We start from the raw sequence: 19,175 nt of genomic DNA on the forward strand, positions 1-19,175 counted from the left end.
CAGAGGTGTATAACTGACATTTGTACCATACTACACAATAAGATACCATGGGAAATAAATATTTCTACATTCAAGGCATTTCTAATGAAACACTATTTCTATTCTCTAAAAGGATTTCTGAATATGCAAAAATAAATATTACATAAACAAGCACATGTATACTGAAGTTGCAAGAATACCTACCTTATTTTATTTTGTCTACTTCTTTTGCTGATAAAATGGATTATTGAATCAACATTTTGACCTGTCCAATATAATTTTTACAATTCACACTGTACAATACAACTGGACTAACACAAACCAATCAATCATACCATTAAAAGAATAAGCCACACTCAAATTTTCTGTGGACACATTTTTGTTGCAACTTATATTTGAATCTTACAGTATTTCAAAATAACCCAAAAATACACTGATGTGACAAAAGTCATGGGATACCTCCTAATAACATGTGGGATCTTCTTTTGCCCAGTGTAGTGCAGTAATTTCAAGTGGCATGTACTAAACAAGTCACTGAAAACCTTTGCAGAAATATTGAGACATGTTCCCTGCATAACTGCCCATAATTGCAAAATTGTTGCCAATGCAGGATTTTGCGCATAAGTGACCTCTTGATTATATCCCATAAATGTTCAATGGGTAGCCAAATCATTTGCTCATATTGTTCAGAATGTTCTTTAAATCAACTGCGAGAAACTGTTGCCCACTGACATAGTGAATTGTCATCCATAAAAATTCCATCACTGTTTGGGAACAAAGTCCATGAATGGCTGTAGATGGTCTCCAAGTAGCAGAACATAACCATTTCCTGTCAGTGATCAGTTCAGTCGGACCAGAGGAACCGGTCCATACCATATAAACACCGCGTAAACAATTATGGAGTAACAACCAGTTTGCACAGTGCCTTGTTGACAAATTGGGTCCACAGTTTCATGGGGTCTGTCACACTCAAACAGTAGTATCAGCTCTTAGCAACTGATATTGAGACTCATCTGACCCACAGTTTTCCAGTCATCTGCCAGGATAGGTGCTGCATGCAGCATCATGCTGTTACCAAAGACACTCGTGTCGATCATCCGCTGCCATAACTCATTAATGCCAAATTCTGTCACACTGACCCGAGGGATACATTCATTGTACGCCCCACATTGATTTCTGTGATTATTTCACGCAGTGTTGCTTGTCTGTTAGTACAGACAACTTCTCGCAAATGCCACTGCTCTTTATCATTAAGAAAAGGCCGTCACAACTGCATTGGCCTCGGTGATAAGTAACGCCTGAAATTTATATTCTTGTCACACTCTCGATACTGTGTATCTTCTAATACCGTATTTCCTAATGATTTACAAAATGGAACATTCCACACGTTTAGCTCCAAACACCATTCCACGTCTAAAGTCTGTTAATTCTTGATCGTGTGGCCATAACAACATCAGATAGCTTTTCACACGAATCACTTGAATATAAATGACAGCTCCGCCAATGCACTGCCTTTTTATACCTTGTGCCGTGACACTATTGCCACCTGTATACATGCATATTACTGTCCCATGACTTTTGTCACCTCAGTTTAAGTGTAACACTAACGCACATTAACAAAGCACCCCACCTCATCTTTAGTGAGTGGGACACCCACTGCCGCCCCCGCAGGGCTGACGTGCTTGAACGAAGTGGCCGCCGGCAGCCCTAGCGCCCTGTCCAGTTCGCGCACCAGCTGCCAGCCGTTTAGTGCGTCGCACAAGTTGATATAGCCGGGGGAACCGTTGGCAACACGCAGTGGCAGTGCACCCCGCGTCGTGAACAGCTGCGCCGGCTTCTGGTGGGGGTTGGTGCCGTACCGCAGTGTCAGCTGGCCCTGCCCACTGCTGAACTGCCGCCGGAAGTAGTCGGAGATGGCATCGTCATACTGCGCTGTGTGTGTGAATGCCTTCAGTGCCAGGCGCTGCCTGCAGAAATAGTAAGGCAACAATCCTGAAATACTGCCGCAATCTTCCGTCCCACATTTGCCTTATTTGTGGCCACGAGATTAATTGAGGCAACCAGAATCTATTAATTTTTGGGGTGGAATTCGCATACGGTTATCTCTCACTGTTATATTCTGCTGCTCAACGGCATTGCACAATATCCTGGTACATTTCTATCCCACCCCTGCACCCAATCCTTTTGCTCCACGGCTCTTATCGCTGCAGACGACCCAGATGCAAGACCTGTCCTATTCGTCATACCAGCACCAGCTACTCCAATTCTGTTACAGGCGTCGCCTATCCCATCACGAGTTGGGCCATTCGTGACAGAAGCCACTCGGCCTAGTAAATTACCTGCAGCCACTGTGCAGCATTCTATGTGGAAATGAACAATAACAGGCTGTCTGTGAGCACAAACAACTACCACCTAACTGTGACAACCCTGGACTGAACCTTCACTAGTCCCTCCCCTCGACCTGCCTCGACATTCTACCTGCTCCCGCTCCAGTCTCACGTACCCCTTCTCTCTCTCCCTCCACTCCCAGAAGCTAACATCTATCCTGCAAAGTCCTTTCCCTCTTTCCCAGTTTTTCTGCTTCATCTCCCCCACCCCCCTTCCAATCACAGCAATTCTGACTGCTTCTGCTCGCCCCCAATGAATCACTGATATATGAAAAGGCATGCAAATCCAAAACCTTGCATATCTACACTACAATAACCATTGTCTACTGGGCTAGGAAAGAACTATGCCCTGGCAGACATGGTACACTTACACAATCAACTACAACTAGCTCCTGTCATAGGTATTCCTACTGTAAATAGCAGCAAATAAATTCCCATACTGTGTAATGGAGTAAGGCAGTTCCTGTCTGAGATTTAATTCATAAATTACGAGAAATGCTATGCATGTACCTTCACCTTTTCTCAGCATACAGCCTGATAAGCTTGCAGAGTGCAGTGACTGCCTCAGAATCTTCAATACAGGAGTCGGCCACCAAGGGTAACAAGGGGCTACCGACGACAAAGCCGTTAATTTGAAGATTTCAATCTTTGGTCTTCCTATCCTATGCTGGGAGACTGTCCTCCAAAATCAGTTAAATCCTAAGCACAAATAACAGGATGTTTTGCCTGTCACCATCAAAGTCCATTCTGTTCAGTTATGTGAAGGGCAGTCTGGCGATACAGAGCACTCTCCCATGCGAGTGTGGACTTCCGTACGTCAAACAAATAACACGAAGCATTTGAGAATGATGCACGGAACATCAATTTTACACTTGTCCACTACCTCACGACAATTCAGTGGCCCAACACCCGACTGTGCCATGCACTCACTGAACTACGACACTCTTGAAATTCGGGCATCTGTATCATCTTTCTGGGACAGTGGGTACCTTACATCAATGCTACTCGTGGAAATGAAATCCCAAGCTTCTTGATAGAGTGTAGGGGAACAATGCAGGAGACCCACACCAAGGTACTAGGCAAGCTTGGAGGTGGTTTACATTGCCTTCCTCCAACCTTAATGGGGATGAATGATGATGATGAAGACAGCACTACAACACCCAGTCATCTCAGGGCCGGTAAAATCCCTGACCCCAACGGGAATTGAACCCAGGACCCCTTGCTCGGGAAGCGAGAGCGCTACCACGAGTGGCGGACCACCAATGGATTAAAGGAAGAAAATTAATGTCTATATGTTTCGGTACAAACCCCAATTTCTTGTTTTGTCTTCACAGCCTGTACGCAAGATGTGAGATTTATGTTGGTGGCAGTAGGACCTATCTGCGATCTGCTGCAAATGCTGGTTCTCTAAACTTTCTTATCAGTGTTTTGCGAAAATAACATCTTGTTCCCTCATGGGATTCCCATTTGAATATAAGGAGCATTTGCACAACACTTGTCTTAATTGAATCTGAAAGTAACAAATCTATCAGCATGCCTCTGAATTGGTTTGGAGTCTTACTTTAATTGGTGTGGTAGGGATCACTACCATGTGAGCAGTACTTGGGAATGGGATGTCCAAGTTGTCTGTATGTGGTGGGTTGCTCAAGTATTGTTGCACAAATATTCTGTTTATGGTCTCCTTTAGAGATGAGATGCCTTTTCTACAGCCTAACTTATGTGCTTGTTACATTTCATGTCACTTTGCAATGTTATACCTACATATTTACTTGGCATGCTGACTGTGTGAAGCATTACATCACTCTACAGGATTGTTTTTCCTACTTATCTATTTCAAGTTAGTTAACCCACATTTATAGCAACTTGCCATACAAGACACAAAATGGAAAATCTGGTCAAGTCACCCTGTATCATCCAACATTCACTCAATGATAATATTTTCCTATACATTGCAGCACCATTGGCATACAGAGGTAGATTGCTGCCAATCCACCTGCCCCATCTTTTAAGTATATAGAGATAACAAGAGCAGCCCTATCACACTTGCCTGGGACACTCCTAATGATCCCCTTGTCTCTGATGAACACATGCTGTCGAGGACAACACACTGGGTTCTAGTACTAAAAACTTTTGTTTATGCCCTCTCATGTCTACGTTAACAGTCTGCATTGTGGCATCTGGCACATTCAGTAATCTATTCTCATATATGATAGAGGTGGTGTAACACTTATCACCAGAGTCCATCACCAACTATGTCTGTAGCAGAGGGCTTGCAAACGTTTACTACCCACGTGGCATTTGTTCGGTTGGTACTGTCAGCAAACATGGACTGGCTCAGTTCATGGGTTTACTGGTTGCTCAAAGATCTACATTAACCTTCCACACACAACTGAAGTGCATGGGAGAGAATACTTCCTATTGCACAACACATTAGGGTTATCTCCCTTTCCATTTTCATATGGAGCACAGGAACAATGATTGCTCAAATCATCCTGTGTGTGCTATAACTAGTCTACTATTACCTCTGAGGACCCCACAAATGATATGTATGGAGCTGGAGAACATTTCCATATTTACTCGATAAAGCAGGTTAGCTGGATATTTCACAGCAGAAATACTAGAAGAGGAGGAGAACTGCTAACAAGCGGCACTCCCACAACTTCATCAATCAAGAAATTATTTAAGTTATTACTTGGTCCTGAAAACACCATTTTATACTAAGCTGTAAAATCCTATATGTAGGGGAGTGAAATTATAAACCAAGTGTGTGTCACACGTATAAATGTACCCGCTCATACACGACTAATGTTAAAATTGGAGTGTATTGTTCCCCTCAAAGATTGCTGTAAAATAAAAGACTTTCATATAGAATATACAGTTTACATTATTTCACATAGGTGAGGATGCGTAAATAGAAACCATTACTTATTAAATTGACTGAACACTTACCTTATTGTAGTACATACAACATACTACTGCATATGACTTCTATATCATAAGTTTTACCAATGTAACTGTCAGAAATTCTCATAGTTACATATGATATAAAACATTTACAATCTGAAGGACGGTAGCATAAATGTTGAGGCATGGAGACATACTGTGTACTACACTTTATTATCTTTGGTTGGACTTGTTAACATAAATCAGTTGTGTAACCACCAGTATGTAGAGTGCGTCCACACAAAATGTTAGAACCAGTCTGTAGCATGTAAACAAAGAGTAATGGTGTTTGGTACACTTCATTCTTGACACTGTACAAACGCATTGTATAAGTATTTTGTTCCACGTATGAATGCTGTCAGCCCCCATTACTTTCTGAAGGCACAAAGAAATTAAAGACATTAGCTGCCATGGGCAAACTCGAAAATGTGTGCCAGACCAGGATTCAGACCCAGGTCTCCTGCCTGTTAGGCAGATGCGCTGACCACTATACCATCCAGACACAGTGGTTAACACAGCTGCATGGATTACCCTAGCACCACTCCTGTCAGACCCAAATTCTCAATTTATCCACAAACTACTAATGTAGTGTCCCTTACCCATTATCCTCGTTACGTGTGGCATTTCGCCAATTCCCATAAGAGTTCAAGCTTTGTATGCATATGCACAGAAAGGATCATATAAGTCGTTTCCATTCTTTCGGACATGTCCAAAAGAACAGACACCCCACGTATATAAATAAGATGAGGAAGGCAAATGATCTCTTCACTGCAGACGCACACCAACCTCAAATGCCTACGGGTATCAGCAAAATGCCACGAGTAATGAGGATAATTGGCAAGAGGCACTACATCAGTAGTGTGTCGATATGTTGAGAATTTGGGTCTGATGGAAGACATGCTGGGATAGTCCATCCATGCAGTTGTGTTAACCACTGTCTCCGGATGGCACAGTGGTCAGCAGATCTGCCTAGTAAGCAGGAGGCCGGCCACTGTGGCCGAGCGGTTCTAGGTGCTTCAGTCCGGAACCGCGCTGCTGCTACAGTCGCAGGTTCGAATCCTGCCTCGGACATGGATGTCTGTGATGTCCTTAGGTTAGTCAGGTTTAAGTAGTTCTAAGTCTAGGGGACTGATGACCTCAGATGGTAAGTCCCATAGTGCTTAGAGCCATTTTAGTAAGCAGGAGACACAGGTTCAAATCCCAGTCTGGCATAAATTTTCAACTCTTCCCCATTTATATAAATCAATGCCCACTGGCAGCTAATATCTTTAATTCCTTTGTGTCTTGATTCATAATGACTGCAGGATGTTTTATACTTTTAATTTCTGTTATGGAGGACAAGATCCTCCAACACTGCAGTCTCAGGTAGCACCTGAAGAAGGCAACGAGTTACGTGGCCAAAATATTGTGCCAGAGCGACACAAACAACCGGCAGTAGACCCGATTGTTCCACATGTCAAGTTTTATGTTACTTGATGCCAAAGCTTTAATAGTGCTATGTAGACTATTATAAGTGACAAAATTACTTATTTGACATCTGATTGTGCTTTGTCATCTACACCATATAGCATTGCACTGAAAGTTAAATATGAAATGTGTTTCTTTTCTTGCACTTAGTAATTAGGATACCTGGTAAGAATCTGAAGAGTGAAAGTAGTTCTGGGTAAAGAATTATTTACTAGCAGCTCTTGACAGTTGATATATAACTTTTTTTAAAAAAGTGTATTGTACATCAATAGAAGAAAAGATACGTTATGTACTATTACACAAGTGCCTAACAGGCTCTGGAAGCTGTGATAGCCATTAAACATCTAGGAGTATGTGTGCAGAGCAATTTTGGGGAAAATAACTATGTAAAACAAACTGCAGGGGAAAGGCAGACGATAAAGTGAGAGTTATTGAAAGAATACAGAGGACATGTAGTCCACTCACCAAGGAAACAGTTTAAGAAACCCTCATTTGAACAATGTTTGAGAAGATTACCAGTCTTCGAAGAGAGAGAGAGAGAGAGAGAGAGAGAGAGAGAGAGAGAGAGAGAGAGAGAGAGAGAGAGAGAGAGAGAGACAGAGAGACATATCTGTGAGTGTTTTGAAAATAAGTCAGACCAACAATGTTATATAACTACTGATGCAAGAAGCCTGAGCATTTATAAGTTGGGGCAGATGCCTAGGATAAATGCGTGGGCAGATACCCAAAGTTCATAATGTCCTGGCATTTATGCATTTTAAAGATTAATTGACAAGTGACCCTTATAAAAAAAAATTAACATGATATTTTGTATTGGAAAAGGTGTTTTGCAACACTGCTTTTCAGGAAGTGGGTAACCAAGTTCAAATAGTTGCTTGGGAGTTAGGGGAGCATTATTAGGGGAAATAAATTGGACTGTAAACATAACTATTTACATTTTTAATGAGGTCAATTCTTGGGGTAGTACATAATAAAAATGAAAACAACATTCAAGCTTAAAACTAATTTTTGAAGTAAAGTATAGTTTATGTTGAGTAGCTAGGCTGTAGGTGGTATTTTTACTTACACTATACTACTGCAAAAAATTAAGAAATTGTTCTCAGTCAGCTGCTTGATCCTTATAAGTTGAAGAAGAGTCATGAAGTTCTGACTCTGCCTCCTATTCTCCTGAATCTTATTCCTCACCGACTACCGGGTTCCTTTCCCACTTTGCTTGGACTGTTCAATATGGACTTTTTTCTTGGGATCGACAGGCTTAGGTCATGTTCCTGCTCCACTGATTGACTGACATTGATTGATGGATTGATTACTGAGAGGGTTTATGGGACCAAATGGCAAGGTCATCAGTCCCACGATTCCAAAGTTACTCACAGAAGAAAGAGGGTCTGCTAAAAGCGGACAGATCCGGTAAAGGGGAGTCAAATCATAAAATAATGAAGTTAAAACCCACACAGTAAAAGGCATAAAAGGTGAGACCAAATCTAAACTGGAAAAAAAGAGCAATCTTCTATGCGGAGTAGTCATGGGGTCCCACACCAAGAAGACATGAAGAGAGGTCCCAACCACAACCACCCTACACTTTGTATGTGGAAATAAAAACCACTTTCATGGAGGAAACTGAGGATCAGTTCAACCATCTGCGAATCATCTGCTAATATTAAAATTAAGGAATCTGGAAGGCTATACTTAGCACAAAGGCGCAAAAGAAGGGGACATTCCACCAATATGTGGGATACTATCAGTCTGGCTCCACAACCACATTGTGGGGATGGTTTGTTATGCAGGAGGAAACAATAGATGCGCCAGGTATGACCAAAGTGTAGATAGCATAAAACAGTGGATTCCTTCCAAGAGGGATGGAAGAAAGAGGCAAACTGCAGTGAACTCCTTCACTGTGTGGAGTTTATTACCATGAGCAGTAGCACACCAAATGGCATTCCACCAAAGAGAGATTTGGCAGTTCCGCATATCCGCAACTAGAATCGTGACGAGAATGGGGGGGGGGGGGGGCCTTCTTTGGCCAAACGGTCAGCCAGTTCATTCACTGGGATGCCCCCATGACTTGGGACCCAGAGAAAGACAACTGAGCTGGCAGCCTGGCCGAGGGCAGAGAGAAGGCCATGGATAGCAGAGACCAAAGGGTGGTGAGAGTAGCATCGGTCAATAGCCTGCAGGCTGCTCATTGAGTCAGTACAAATTAAAACAGTGTGCAGAGAGGTCTGAGAAACCAAGTGGAGGGCTCTGTGAACGGCTAGAAGCACACACACTACATGATGCCAGCAATAAATGGTGTTCTAAGCCAGTAGGAGACATGGAAGTATATTCCACCTCACCTGTTGTTTTAGAACCATCAGTGTAGAAGATGGTGGCACCCTGTAACTCTGCAAGCATGGCACATAAAAGGTGCCGGAAAACCACAGGGGTGACAGAGACCTTGGGACCCTGGAATAGGTCGGTCCTAATCCGTGTCTAGGCACCATCCAAGGTGGGGTGTGGGAGGAAACACATGGGGTGCATTCAAGTGAGTGGAAATGGAGATTCTGACAGGGGGAAGTGAGACACATGCCAACTGGCAAACAACACCCATGGGTGGTTGTCAGGAGGGAGACAACCCTCATTTGCAAAAAGGTCAGGGTACATGGGATGGTCAGGGAATTGGCAAATGGCAATTGTGTAAGAAACCAGGAGTTGGCTCTGTTCCCTGCTTATGTGAGGAGACTGTCAACAGTACTAGTATGAAAGGCACCAATAGCCAGACACACCCCACAATGGTGAACAGTGTCAAGTATTTGCAGAGTGGAAGCGGCCACTGAGTCATAAACCTGACTGCCATAATCTAATCTGGACAAGGCCAGAGCACAGTACAGATGAAGTAGAGTGGTATGGTCTGGACTCCAAGATGTTTGGGCCACAAGGCGGAGAGCATTAAGCTTCCGCATGCATGTAGTCTTTAGGTGGCGAATATGGTGCAGCCAAGTTAGCCTCTTACCAAAAATAAGGCCCAAGAAACAGGACTGTGTTTCAACATCGAGGATCTGGTTACTTAAATAAAGTTCTGTATCGGCGTTTACTGTGGGTCAATGACAAAAATGCATAACCTGCGTTTTGGAGGGAGAAAACTGGAGGCCGTGGGAGATGGCCTACGCAGAGGCCCATTGGATGGCACCTTGGAGCCAGTACTCAGCAGATGCTGCTGAGCGGGAGCAGCACCATATACAAAAATTGTCGACGTACAACACCAGGGTAACCACATGCTCAACAGAGGTTACAAGCCCATTGACAGCTAGGAGCAAGAGTGTGACATTTAACACAGAACCCTGTGGGATACCACTATTTTGAATCTGATGGGCACTGAGTGAATGCCAACTCAAACCCGGAAGAGCCAGTGAGATAAAAACTCACGGATAAAAATCTGAAGGGGGCCACGGAAGCACCAGTCATGGATGGTAACTAAAATGTGCCCAAGCCATGTCATATGCCTTTATGAGGATGAAAAAAGACCATGGTTAGTAAAAGCCTGTCAGATTACTGTTTCTAGTCTGAGTAAATGGTCTGTTGGAGATTGTCCTTTGTGGAAGCCACACTGATATGGAGACAAAAGACCCTGAGATTCGAGCAACCAACATAATCTGAAGCTAACCATCCCCTCGAGCAGTTTACAAAGTACATTCATCAGGCTAATTGGGTGGTAGCTGTCGAGAGATGTTAGGTTCTTCCCAGGCTTAAGGACGGGGATAAGTATACTGTCTCATCATTGCGACAGGAAAGGACCCGTGAGCCAAATGTGGTTGAAGACTCTGAGGAGACGTTGCCTCTGGGGAATGTCCAAGTGTCGGATCATCTGTTTGTAGATGGAATCTGTGCCTGGGGCTGTGCCTTGTGAAGAGGTAAGAGCCTGCAAGAATTCCCATTCAGTGAAGAGTTCATTATAGGGTTCAGCGCGTTGCAGATTGAAACAGAGGTGGGGGGGGGGGGGGGGGGGGGAATCTGTTCAACTCAGCATTTCTGGCACAGAAATGTACAGGACGATGATGCCATCACAAAGAGTGCTGCAAGGTGTTCTGCAAGGACCAATGGATCAGTGCAAATAGCACCTCGGAGGTTAAGACCCTGGACAGTTGACTGTCACTGGCAGCCCAGAAGGCTATGGAGCTTGGACCAAACATGTGACAAAGAGGCATAAATCCCTAGGCTGGAAACAAAGAGCTCCCAGCATTCCTTTTTACTCTGCTTAATAAGGCCTTAGCACAGGGATACTTAAAAGCGAGGAGGTTGGTCTGTAAAGGGTGTCGTTTAAATCACTGCAGCACATGTCGCTGGTCCTGGACAGCAACTGCTGCATCCTTGGTCCACCACTGTACTGGTCAATGACATGGGAGACCTGTAGATAGGGGGGGACAGCAATGCCAGCAGCTTGAAGAATAGTGCACGACCGCATCAATGCAATTCGAGAGGGAGGTGTGGAAGTGCACAGCAGATGTACATAAAGGCCAATTGGTTTTGTGGAATGCCCAACGTGGGGGCCTGCCTGCCTGGCGGCAGCAGGGGGACCACTGGAATGTGGTCACTGTCACAAAGATCATCAAGGGATGGCCAATGCAGGGAAGCCACGAGAGCAGATAAGATCGTGAGATCGATGGCAGTAAAGGTGCCATGCACGGCACTGAAATGGGCAGAGGGCCCATCATTGAGGAGAGACAAATTGAAGTCTTTAGTAAGTTGGTCAATTAGGAGACCCCTACCCGTTTAAGTGGCACTTCCTCCATAGTGGGTGCTGGGCACTAAAGTCCCAAAGGAGGAGAAACGGGGGCAGGAGTTGCTGTATTAAGGTAGACAGTCCAACATAAGGAAGTGGCCTACCTGGAGGGATAGACATAAAGAAGCCAAGAGGTGATCATGTCACTCTGTCAGTGACAAGGATGGGGTGACATCCATAAATAAGGAAGTGAAAGGGAGATGGCACCTCTGGTGGTGAGCTAGGAATCCAAGTGGAACAATGAGAAGGAACTTATCCTTCACCCAATTCAATGCAGCACTGTCACTTATCACCACCAGAAACTTTTCTGGCCCATGCTTCTGTGAAACATTTGTGATTGCGGCCATTGCTTTTATAAGGGGCGTTGACAAAGGAACAAGCCAGAGGCATAATTACAGAAACCAGTACCTGTATGTTGGAAGTATTGACCCTGGCTGTTGAGACACTTGTCCCAATGTGACACAAGGTGGTGAACGGCTGTCTGATAAAATTCCCAGGGCTGCGATGTTAACCAGTTCTGCACGTACAGCTGGAGGTGGTTGTCCGAGGTGAATCATCATGCTGACCTCCTTTGACCAAGATGGCCCCCTTCTGATTCCCTTCCTGCAGCATGGGACAAAAGTGAATGCCCAGCATCACTCTCAAACATTGACCACCCTTCACCAAACGAATGAATCAAAATGACCACGCAATCTCACCCATGGGATCATTCTGCTCCACGACAATGCAAAGCCTCATATACAGCCAACACAGTCGCGGCACTCCTGCAGATGGGTGGTTCTCTGCCATCCTCCATACTGTCCGGACCACTCTCCCTGCAATTACGCAATTTTTAGGGGCAAACAATTCATCTCTGATGACAAACATCCAGCTGTATGTGCGGAACTGTTTATCATCGCAGCCCCGGGAATTTTATGAGACAGCCATTCACCACCTTGTGTAACAGTGTGACACGTGTCTCAACAGCCAGGGTTAATACTTCTAACATAAAAGTAGTGGTTTCTGTCATTATGGCTCCGGCTTGTTTCTTTTTGAACGCCCCTTATAGTTATTACAAACTCAACAGAAAGTGGTTCAGGCTTTGAAACTTTGACAATAATGGATTCATGTTTGAGGTTGCTTCAGCGATCTCAGTACAAATGATACCTGTAACACTTTAAGTAAGACAAGCCTGAAGTTACTTTGCTTCTCACTCAACCACAAAGAATTCAATGCCTATAAGACAGACATACCATTGTTGCCAATTCCAAGTAACTAAATAACTCACAGAATTGCATGACTTACCTGACATCACCGGCCACTCACTCACTCAAAATATCATCAACTACATGTTATTATAGCAATAGCACTAATATTTACTTAGAATAACTGGAATTACAGTGACAAAAAGGGTAATCATAAAGATTTTAATTAGGGATGTATAATGTGGCAATTTCAATCCACAATTCAAAGAATCACCGATTCTCTAGGACTCTGCTAGTATCAGAATCGAATGATTCCAGTGTCTTGGGCATCAATTCTTTGTTATTAAGTCTTTTTTAAGCCAGTTTTATATTCACAGCAGTGCAGTCATACCAACGCATATAAATAAAGGTGCAGAATAGATAATTGTAGTCTGCCTCAAATGTTGCTGCATCTGACAAAACCATTTTTTCCCCCCCCCTCGATGAAAACAGTTTAACATTTAGCGATAATTTTGCCGTCGATAATCATTCGTCTATATTATTCAGATATTTCAATGGATTATAAAGTGTGTTACACTTCAAAGCAATTAGCTTAGGACAATGTCCTTTTTTTTTATATACCATATTATCACTTCACTGTTGTTCAATTCTTCGTGTGTGTGTGTGTGTGTGTGTGTGTGTGTGTGTGTGTGTGTGTGTGTGTGCGCGCGCGCACACGCGTGGAGGGGTGGGGTGGGGAGGGGGAGAGGGAGAATAGCAGAAATTGTAAGAAGAAAAAGGACATTATCAATGATAAACAGCTGTCAGCAATACACGCCCTTTCCTCGCTACAACAAGTTGGAGTGCTAGTTAAAAAAACCATGCTTCTCTCTTCTGTCCTTTGGTTCCTAGTAATAAAGGCAATGAATGATATACACACACAAAGAATGATATACATTTACCAACTTTTAACTTCGGAAATACCATTCCATACCTTATTACAATTGATAAATTATACGTTCTAGCAGTAAAAACTTTAAAGGGTACTCCTTTTTATAAATTCCCAAATTTTGGGCATTTAAAACCGCTTTGAGATAATACCCTTTTATAAATGTCCTGCCCACTGGGCATTTGTCTAGCCCACATCATGAAATATAACTGTAATGCAAATTAGGTCAAATCGTGCTTACATGTCTCTGTATATCTTGGAGTGACTAATACTACTTTGCAAAATGTTTCACAGACAAATACACCACCATCACTACTACCAAACCATGAAAATTTACACAATGTTAAAAATACATCGCACAACATGCTTACAAATTTCCACACAACAACTGTAACCATGTAAAAATGAAAGGCAGCCTACCTCGTTGCAAGTTCAGTATCCTTGCCAGGCGACTTCTGAATTTCGGCAACTACTGAATCGTAGTCTGAAGGATCACAGAGCACAGTAACACGGTCATGGTTCTTGGCAGCCGCACGTAACAGTGTTACCCCACCTGTAATTCACCATACCACTTCTTTATAGCCAAAATTTAATTAATCTACAGGTGTAATCCAATCCACATTTCATTTCTACAACACAAAATAATAATAAAAGTAAAGCTGTACAGCCCCCACAAAAGATATACAACCTGTGCGACTACAATGTTCTGGCTGAATACACTGTCTCAGGAATACAGTTCTGCATCTTGACTGGCTTGAGGTAACCCCTCAGATGTAGTGAGCAAGGGGAGAAAGATGTCTCTTAACGAGTAGAGTATGATATTATTTCACTTTTTTTTTAATTTGGGGGAGGGGGATTGTTTGCCCCAGGTGCCATTACACAGGTAAACTGAAACTGGCAAAGTGCACCATGAGCCACAAAGTGGGTTTCCTATTTATTAGTATGGATACCTAGCAGCCTTATGCCGGCCTACTGCTCGAAGTCCTTACTTTCTACTCCGCTTGTTGTTGTTGTTTTGATTTTCCCATTTATAATCCTGGCACAAACACTTTTTCATTTGTATGTTGCACAAAAACAATGCAATATCTGCCACATCAGCGTCTGACATCTTTATTTGGATCACAAAATTGTGTCTCTGGCCATTCGTTTATGCAGCTTGCAAAGTATAGTAACTAAACAAAACAATTATTCAGCACAGATCAGCTACAGCACCAAAATTGACAATGTACTAACTGAAGATTGAAATACGTATCATGCCAAGAAAAGACAGGTGAAAACTCAAAATGGACATTGGCGTAAATAAAAATAAGTAAAAAAGTGGCTGGTTGTAGTATTCCTTAAAATAATATCACTATGCTGCTTTATGCTATTAGTGCCTCTGACAACTAAATTTAACCAATTACACTAGGAAGATACCTGTTACTTTGGAAAACAAAATACCATATAGTGGATGACTTACCAATGTCAATGTTTTCCACAGCATCAGGAACTGTGACATCAGCTCTTGCAACAGTCTTGACAAATGGGTACAGGTTACACACAACCACTCTTATCAAGTTGTAGCCCTGCTTCTTCAGATCAGCTTGATCAGAATCAGTTAAACGTGCTAGGATACCTGAAACATTGGAAATTTTATGTTGTACTTCAGTAAAAGATGTTTAACTGCAGCTCATTCACCAAATCACCGAGTGAGGTGCTGCAGTGATTAGCACGCTGGCCTCGCATTTGGGAAGACAAACATTCAAATCTACGTCCCATCACCCAGATTTATGTTTTCCAAGATTTTTCTAAATTACTTTCCGCCAAATGCCCGGATGATTCCTTTGTAAAGGGTACGGCCAGTTCCCTTCCCCATTCATCCCTCATCTGAGCTGGTGCCCTGTCTGTAATGATCTCAATGTCAATGGGACATTAAACCCTAATCTTCCTTCCTAATCTTCTTACAACTATATTATTGCTATTATTTTAACAATGATGAATTTCCAGACTTTTTTGTTGTTATTCAACTGCAGAATGTTGAAGAAAGCTGTACTGTAGTGGTTATCACATGGCCGTGCAGCATGTCACTTTATTAAGGGAGCAACAATTAAGCACCTTCTCTTCTAAAGGCACTCTTGTTGCAAATCATATGAACCTGTTCCTCAATAAATAATACAAGGGAAAGGATAGATTGCTCCTCTCACCATAAAGATCACACACCGAGTTGCAGTTAAGCATGATTAAAATACTGTTGCACACTTAGCTTTCAACCAAAGCTTTCTTCAGAAAAGGAAACACACATTTACTCGTTCAAGCAAGCACACCTCATGCACACATGACCACCATCTGCGTCAGCTCGGGCCAGGATGCCCGGTATTCCAGGTACATAATCCAGGCATTTCAGACCTGGCTGCTGGAGATGGCAGTCATGAGTGCACAAAGTGTGCTTGCTTGTATGAATGAATGTGTGTTTTCTTTTCCGATGGAAGCTTTGGCTAAAAGCTAATTGTGTAACAGTATTTTCACTGTGCCTGCCTGCAATTCAGTGTGTTATCTTTAAGGTGAGTCGCAATCTATCCTTTTCCTTATATATTGCTGATATTCCAACGCGGAGTTTCCACTATTTGTTCCTCAATAAATGCTAGTCAGACGAAGCCTGATTCAGCACTCACCATTATGTTTCACTGCTTGACTGTTTCCATTATCCCAGACAATTTCTATCTGATTTGGCTCAAGTTGACTGATCTTGGTTATACGGTGCAGAGGCATATAACAGCTGACTGGTTTTCAAAGATGAAGAGGGACAGAGTGAAGAATACTTAGGTCCCAAGATATTGAAATTCGATCTGAAGAAAGCAATTTGAGAGCTCCAGGAAAAGAACATATTGGCTGTCATAGAATACCATCTTTGGCACTGAAAGTCCAAATTTAATAGCCAGATTGGCTGAGGCAGTAAACGGAGTTTATGACACAGGAATTTGTTCTCAGGACCTACTTAACACGGTTCTAGTATCTTTATCGAAAAAGAGTAACATAAAAGAATACAAAGACTATTGGACAATTAGTTTTTTTAAGTCATTACGGAGAACTGAAAAGAAAATTGAGGAAAATATTGAGGAAGGCCAGAGTGGGTTCAGAAACAATAAGAGAACCTGAGGTGCTACGGATTGTCTGGGCATGACTGGAGAAAGAATGACAAATCAACAAGAAGGTGTCTACTCAATTTATCGACTGGGAGAAAGATTTCAATAAGACTCAACTGGAGAATTTTAAAAGATGTTGGTATAGACTGGAAAGATAGAAGGTAAATAAAGGAAATGTACGCAAAGCAAAGGTGATGTGAGCAGGGAATGATGCTAGAGAAGAGATGAATACTAGAAGGAGTTCTAGTATTCTGTAACGAACATCGCACACTATCATCATAGCTATACAACATACAGTGTGAGGAAGCAGGTAAGTCATAACACCCCTTATCTCTCCCCAACCATAATAGATACAAAGATGTTGTTTGGACAGTGAATTGCAGGGACAGAGGCTACTTGAATACGCCACGTTTCGTGTTTGTGCTATTTTTTTTTAATGGAACCCTATGTTAAATTTTATCGTAACATGATGGGCTTAGAAAGACAATTTCAAATATGTGCATATGATAATACTCAGGCAAATAGTTGTTGAGAGACAGATATATTCCCATATCGTATTCGTCCTTCGAAGCGGCGTTGTCCAATGCGGCCTTTCCTGTTGACCAATGAGGAACTTAACAGGGAAGACGTTGTTTTCCTGCTTCTCAATAAGGTAGCTGGAGAGAAGGGTATAAATGTGCTGCTGGGGTAATGAGACATCGCATTTCCATCACAGTTTCTTGGAGCAGACATGTACACTAACGAAGAAAAGTTAGATATGCTATTCCACGCAGCTGCTCTCGCGCAGCGAGGGCGCCACCGCTACGCCACGTGCAGACAGCGGCCAATAGCCGCTTCCTCCGGTTTCGTATATAGGGACCTACTCTGCCCTAGTTCAGTCAGTCTGGTACTTGCTCTGGATTTTGTTTCTATCTCGGCGGTACTGCGTTCTGGTCATTGCTCGTTGTTGACATTTGCCTGGCTCTGGTTCTGAGTGAATTTACTGTTGGTGTTTGGTGTTGTGGTTTCTACAAGCCTCCGTTGTTTATCTCTTCCTTGTTGTGTCGGTCATAGTCGGTTGTTGCCAGTTGTCGTTTGTCTGTTGCCCGACTCGTCCTGTGTTTACCCGGTGGTGCGTGCTCCACCGCTGGCGGCTCCCCCGCCTGGCGACTCCGATCCACAGCCCAAGGCATTCCTGCAGTTGGTTTTGGTTACTACAAGGGGGAAGCATTTTTAGCACATGCTTCAGTAAAGTTTTGTATCATGTACAGTATGTATTTTGCATCGTATTGTGATCAATAATAAATATTTTCAAATACAAAACAAATACATGTGAAATAATTGTTACCAATAAGGGCCTCCTCATTTACATTTGTATTTCTGTTACTTAAAATGTATTAACATCTTGTAGTATTTTAATACTTTATGTTGTCTACTATTTTTATTATCACAGTTGTCAAATAACTGAATAATATTTGTCCAACATCATCAGTTAATTTTTGTTCAAAATATCACAGTATGTATTTCTATCGTCAGGTAAATGGGTGTGGTGTTTGTGTAAGGACAGACTCACTATGTTTACCATGTCCTCTACAGAACAAGAAAGGTCACATTGGACAACACCGCTTTGAAGAACAAACACGATACGAGAACGTATCCGTGTCTCGAAAACTATTCGCCCAAATATTATGATATACACATATTTGAAACCGTCTTTTTAAGCCCATCGTGTTACGCTAAAATTTAACATAGGGTTCCATTTTTAAAAACCCAAAGATGGCCTCATATCTCTGTAATAAAAAAATAGCACAAACATGAAATTTGATGTATTCAAGCAGCCCCTGTCAGCTGCAATTCACTGTCCAAACGGCATCTTTGTATCTATTACGGTTGGGGAGATACAAAGGATGTTACGACTTAGCTGCTTCACCCAGTATATGGACAAAAAGCAAGGCCATAGAGGATGCAAGTTATATTTTAACTTAAGGAGAAAGGATAAAAACTATAAAAGCAGTGCTCATGGAATCATACGAGCTACAGAAGATGTTGAAGAGTACTGCAAGAAAGGGCAAGGCGAATGCAATCAACATAAATAAAGGAAAGACAAAAGAGATGAGTATAAGCATGAATCAAGCTCCAGTTAACATTTCTTAGGTGGGAAAAAGAAAGCACAACTAAATCCTTCATGTACCTGAGAAGTTTAATGACATGGTACATAAGCTACAGAGAAGTAACAAGGTGAAGGATATAGACGGGAAAATAGAGCACTTGACAAGGTGAAGTAGTTACTAACATCTGCAAGACTTTGAATCGAGCTGAGCAAAAGACTTGCTATATGTTATGACTGGAGTGTAGTGAACCATGGACAGTTGAGAGAGAGAGAGAGAGAGAGAGAGAGAGAGAGGGGGGGGGGGGGGGGAGATAAGAAAG

At 42.5% G+C, this 19,175-nt stretch overlaps 1 protein-coding gene across 7 annotated transcripts in view; it reads right to left on the bottom strand.

Moving 5' to 3' along the window:
- LOC126109561 (bifunctional purine biosynthesis protein ATIC) overlaps window positions 1–19,175 on the bottom strand; it is a 116,551-nt gene that overhangs the window by 51,481 nt on the left and 45,895 nt on the right. For all 7 annotated transcript variants that reach the window (XM_049914575.1, XM_049914579.1, XM_049914581.1 and 4 more), the window contains exons 4-6: window positions 15,104–15,259; window positions 14,065–14,197; window positions 1,610–1,946 (exon numbers count right to left, since the gene is read on the bottom strand). In XM_049914575.1, the coding sequence (XP_049770532.1) occupies window positions 1,610–1,946; window positions 14,065–14,197; window positions 15,104–15,259 (626 nt within the window). The remainder of the gene's footprint in view (window positions 1–1,609; window positions 1,947–14,064; window positions 14,198–15,103; window positions 15,260–19,175) is intronic.

The sequence above is a fragment of the Schistocerca cancellata genome, chromosome 12, assembly GCF_023864275.1.
Source record: "Schistocerca cancellata isolate TAMUIC-IGC-003103 chromosome 12, iqSchCanc2.1, whole genome shotgun sequence".
Lineage (NCBI taxonomy): Eukaryota > Metazoa > Arthropoda > Insecta > Orthoptera > Acrididae > Schistocerca > Schistocerca cancellata.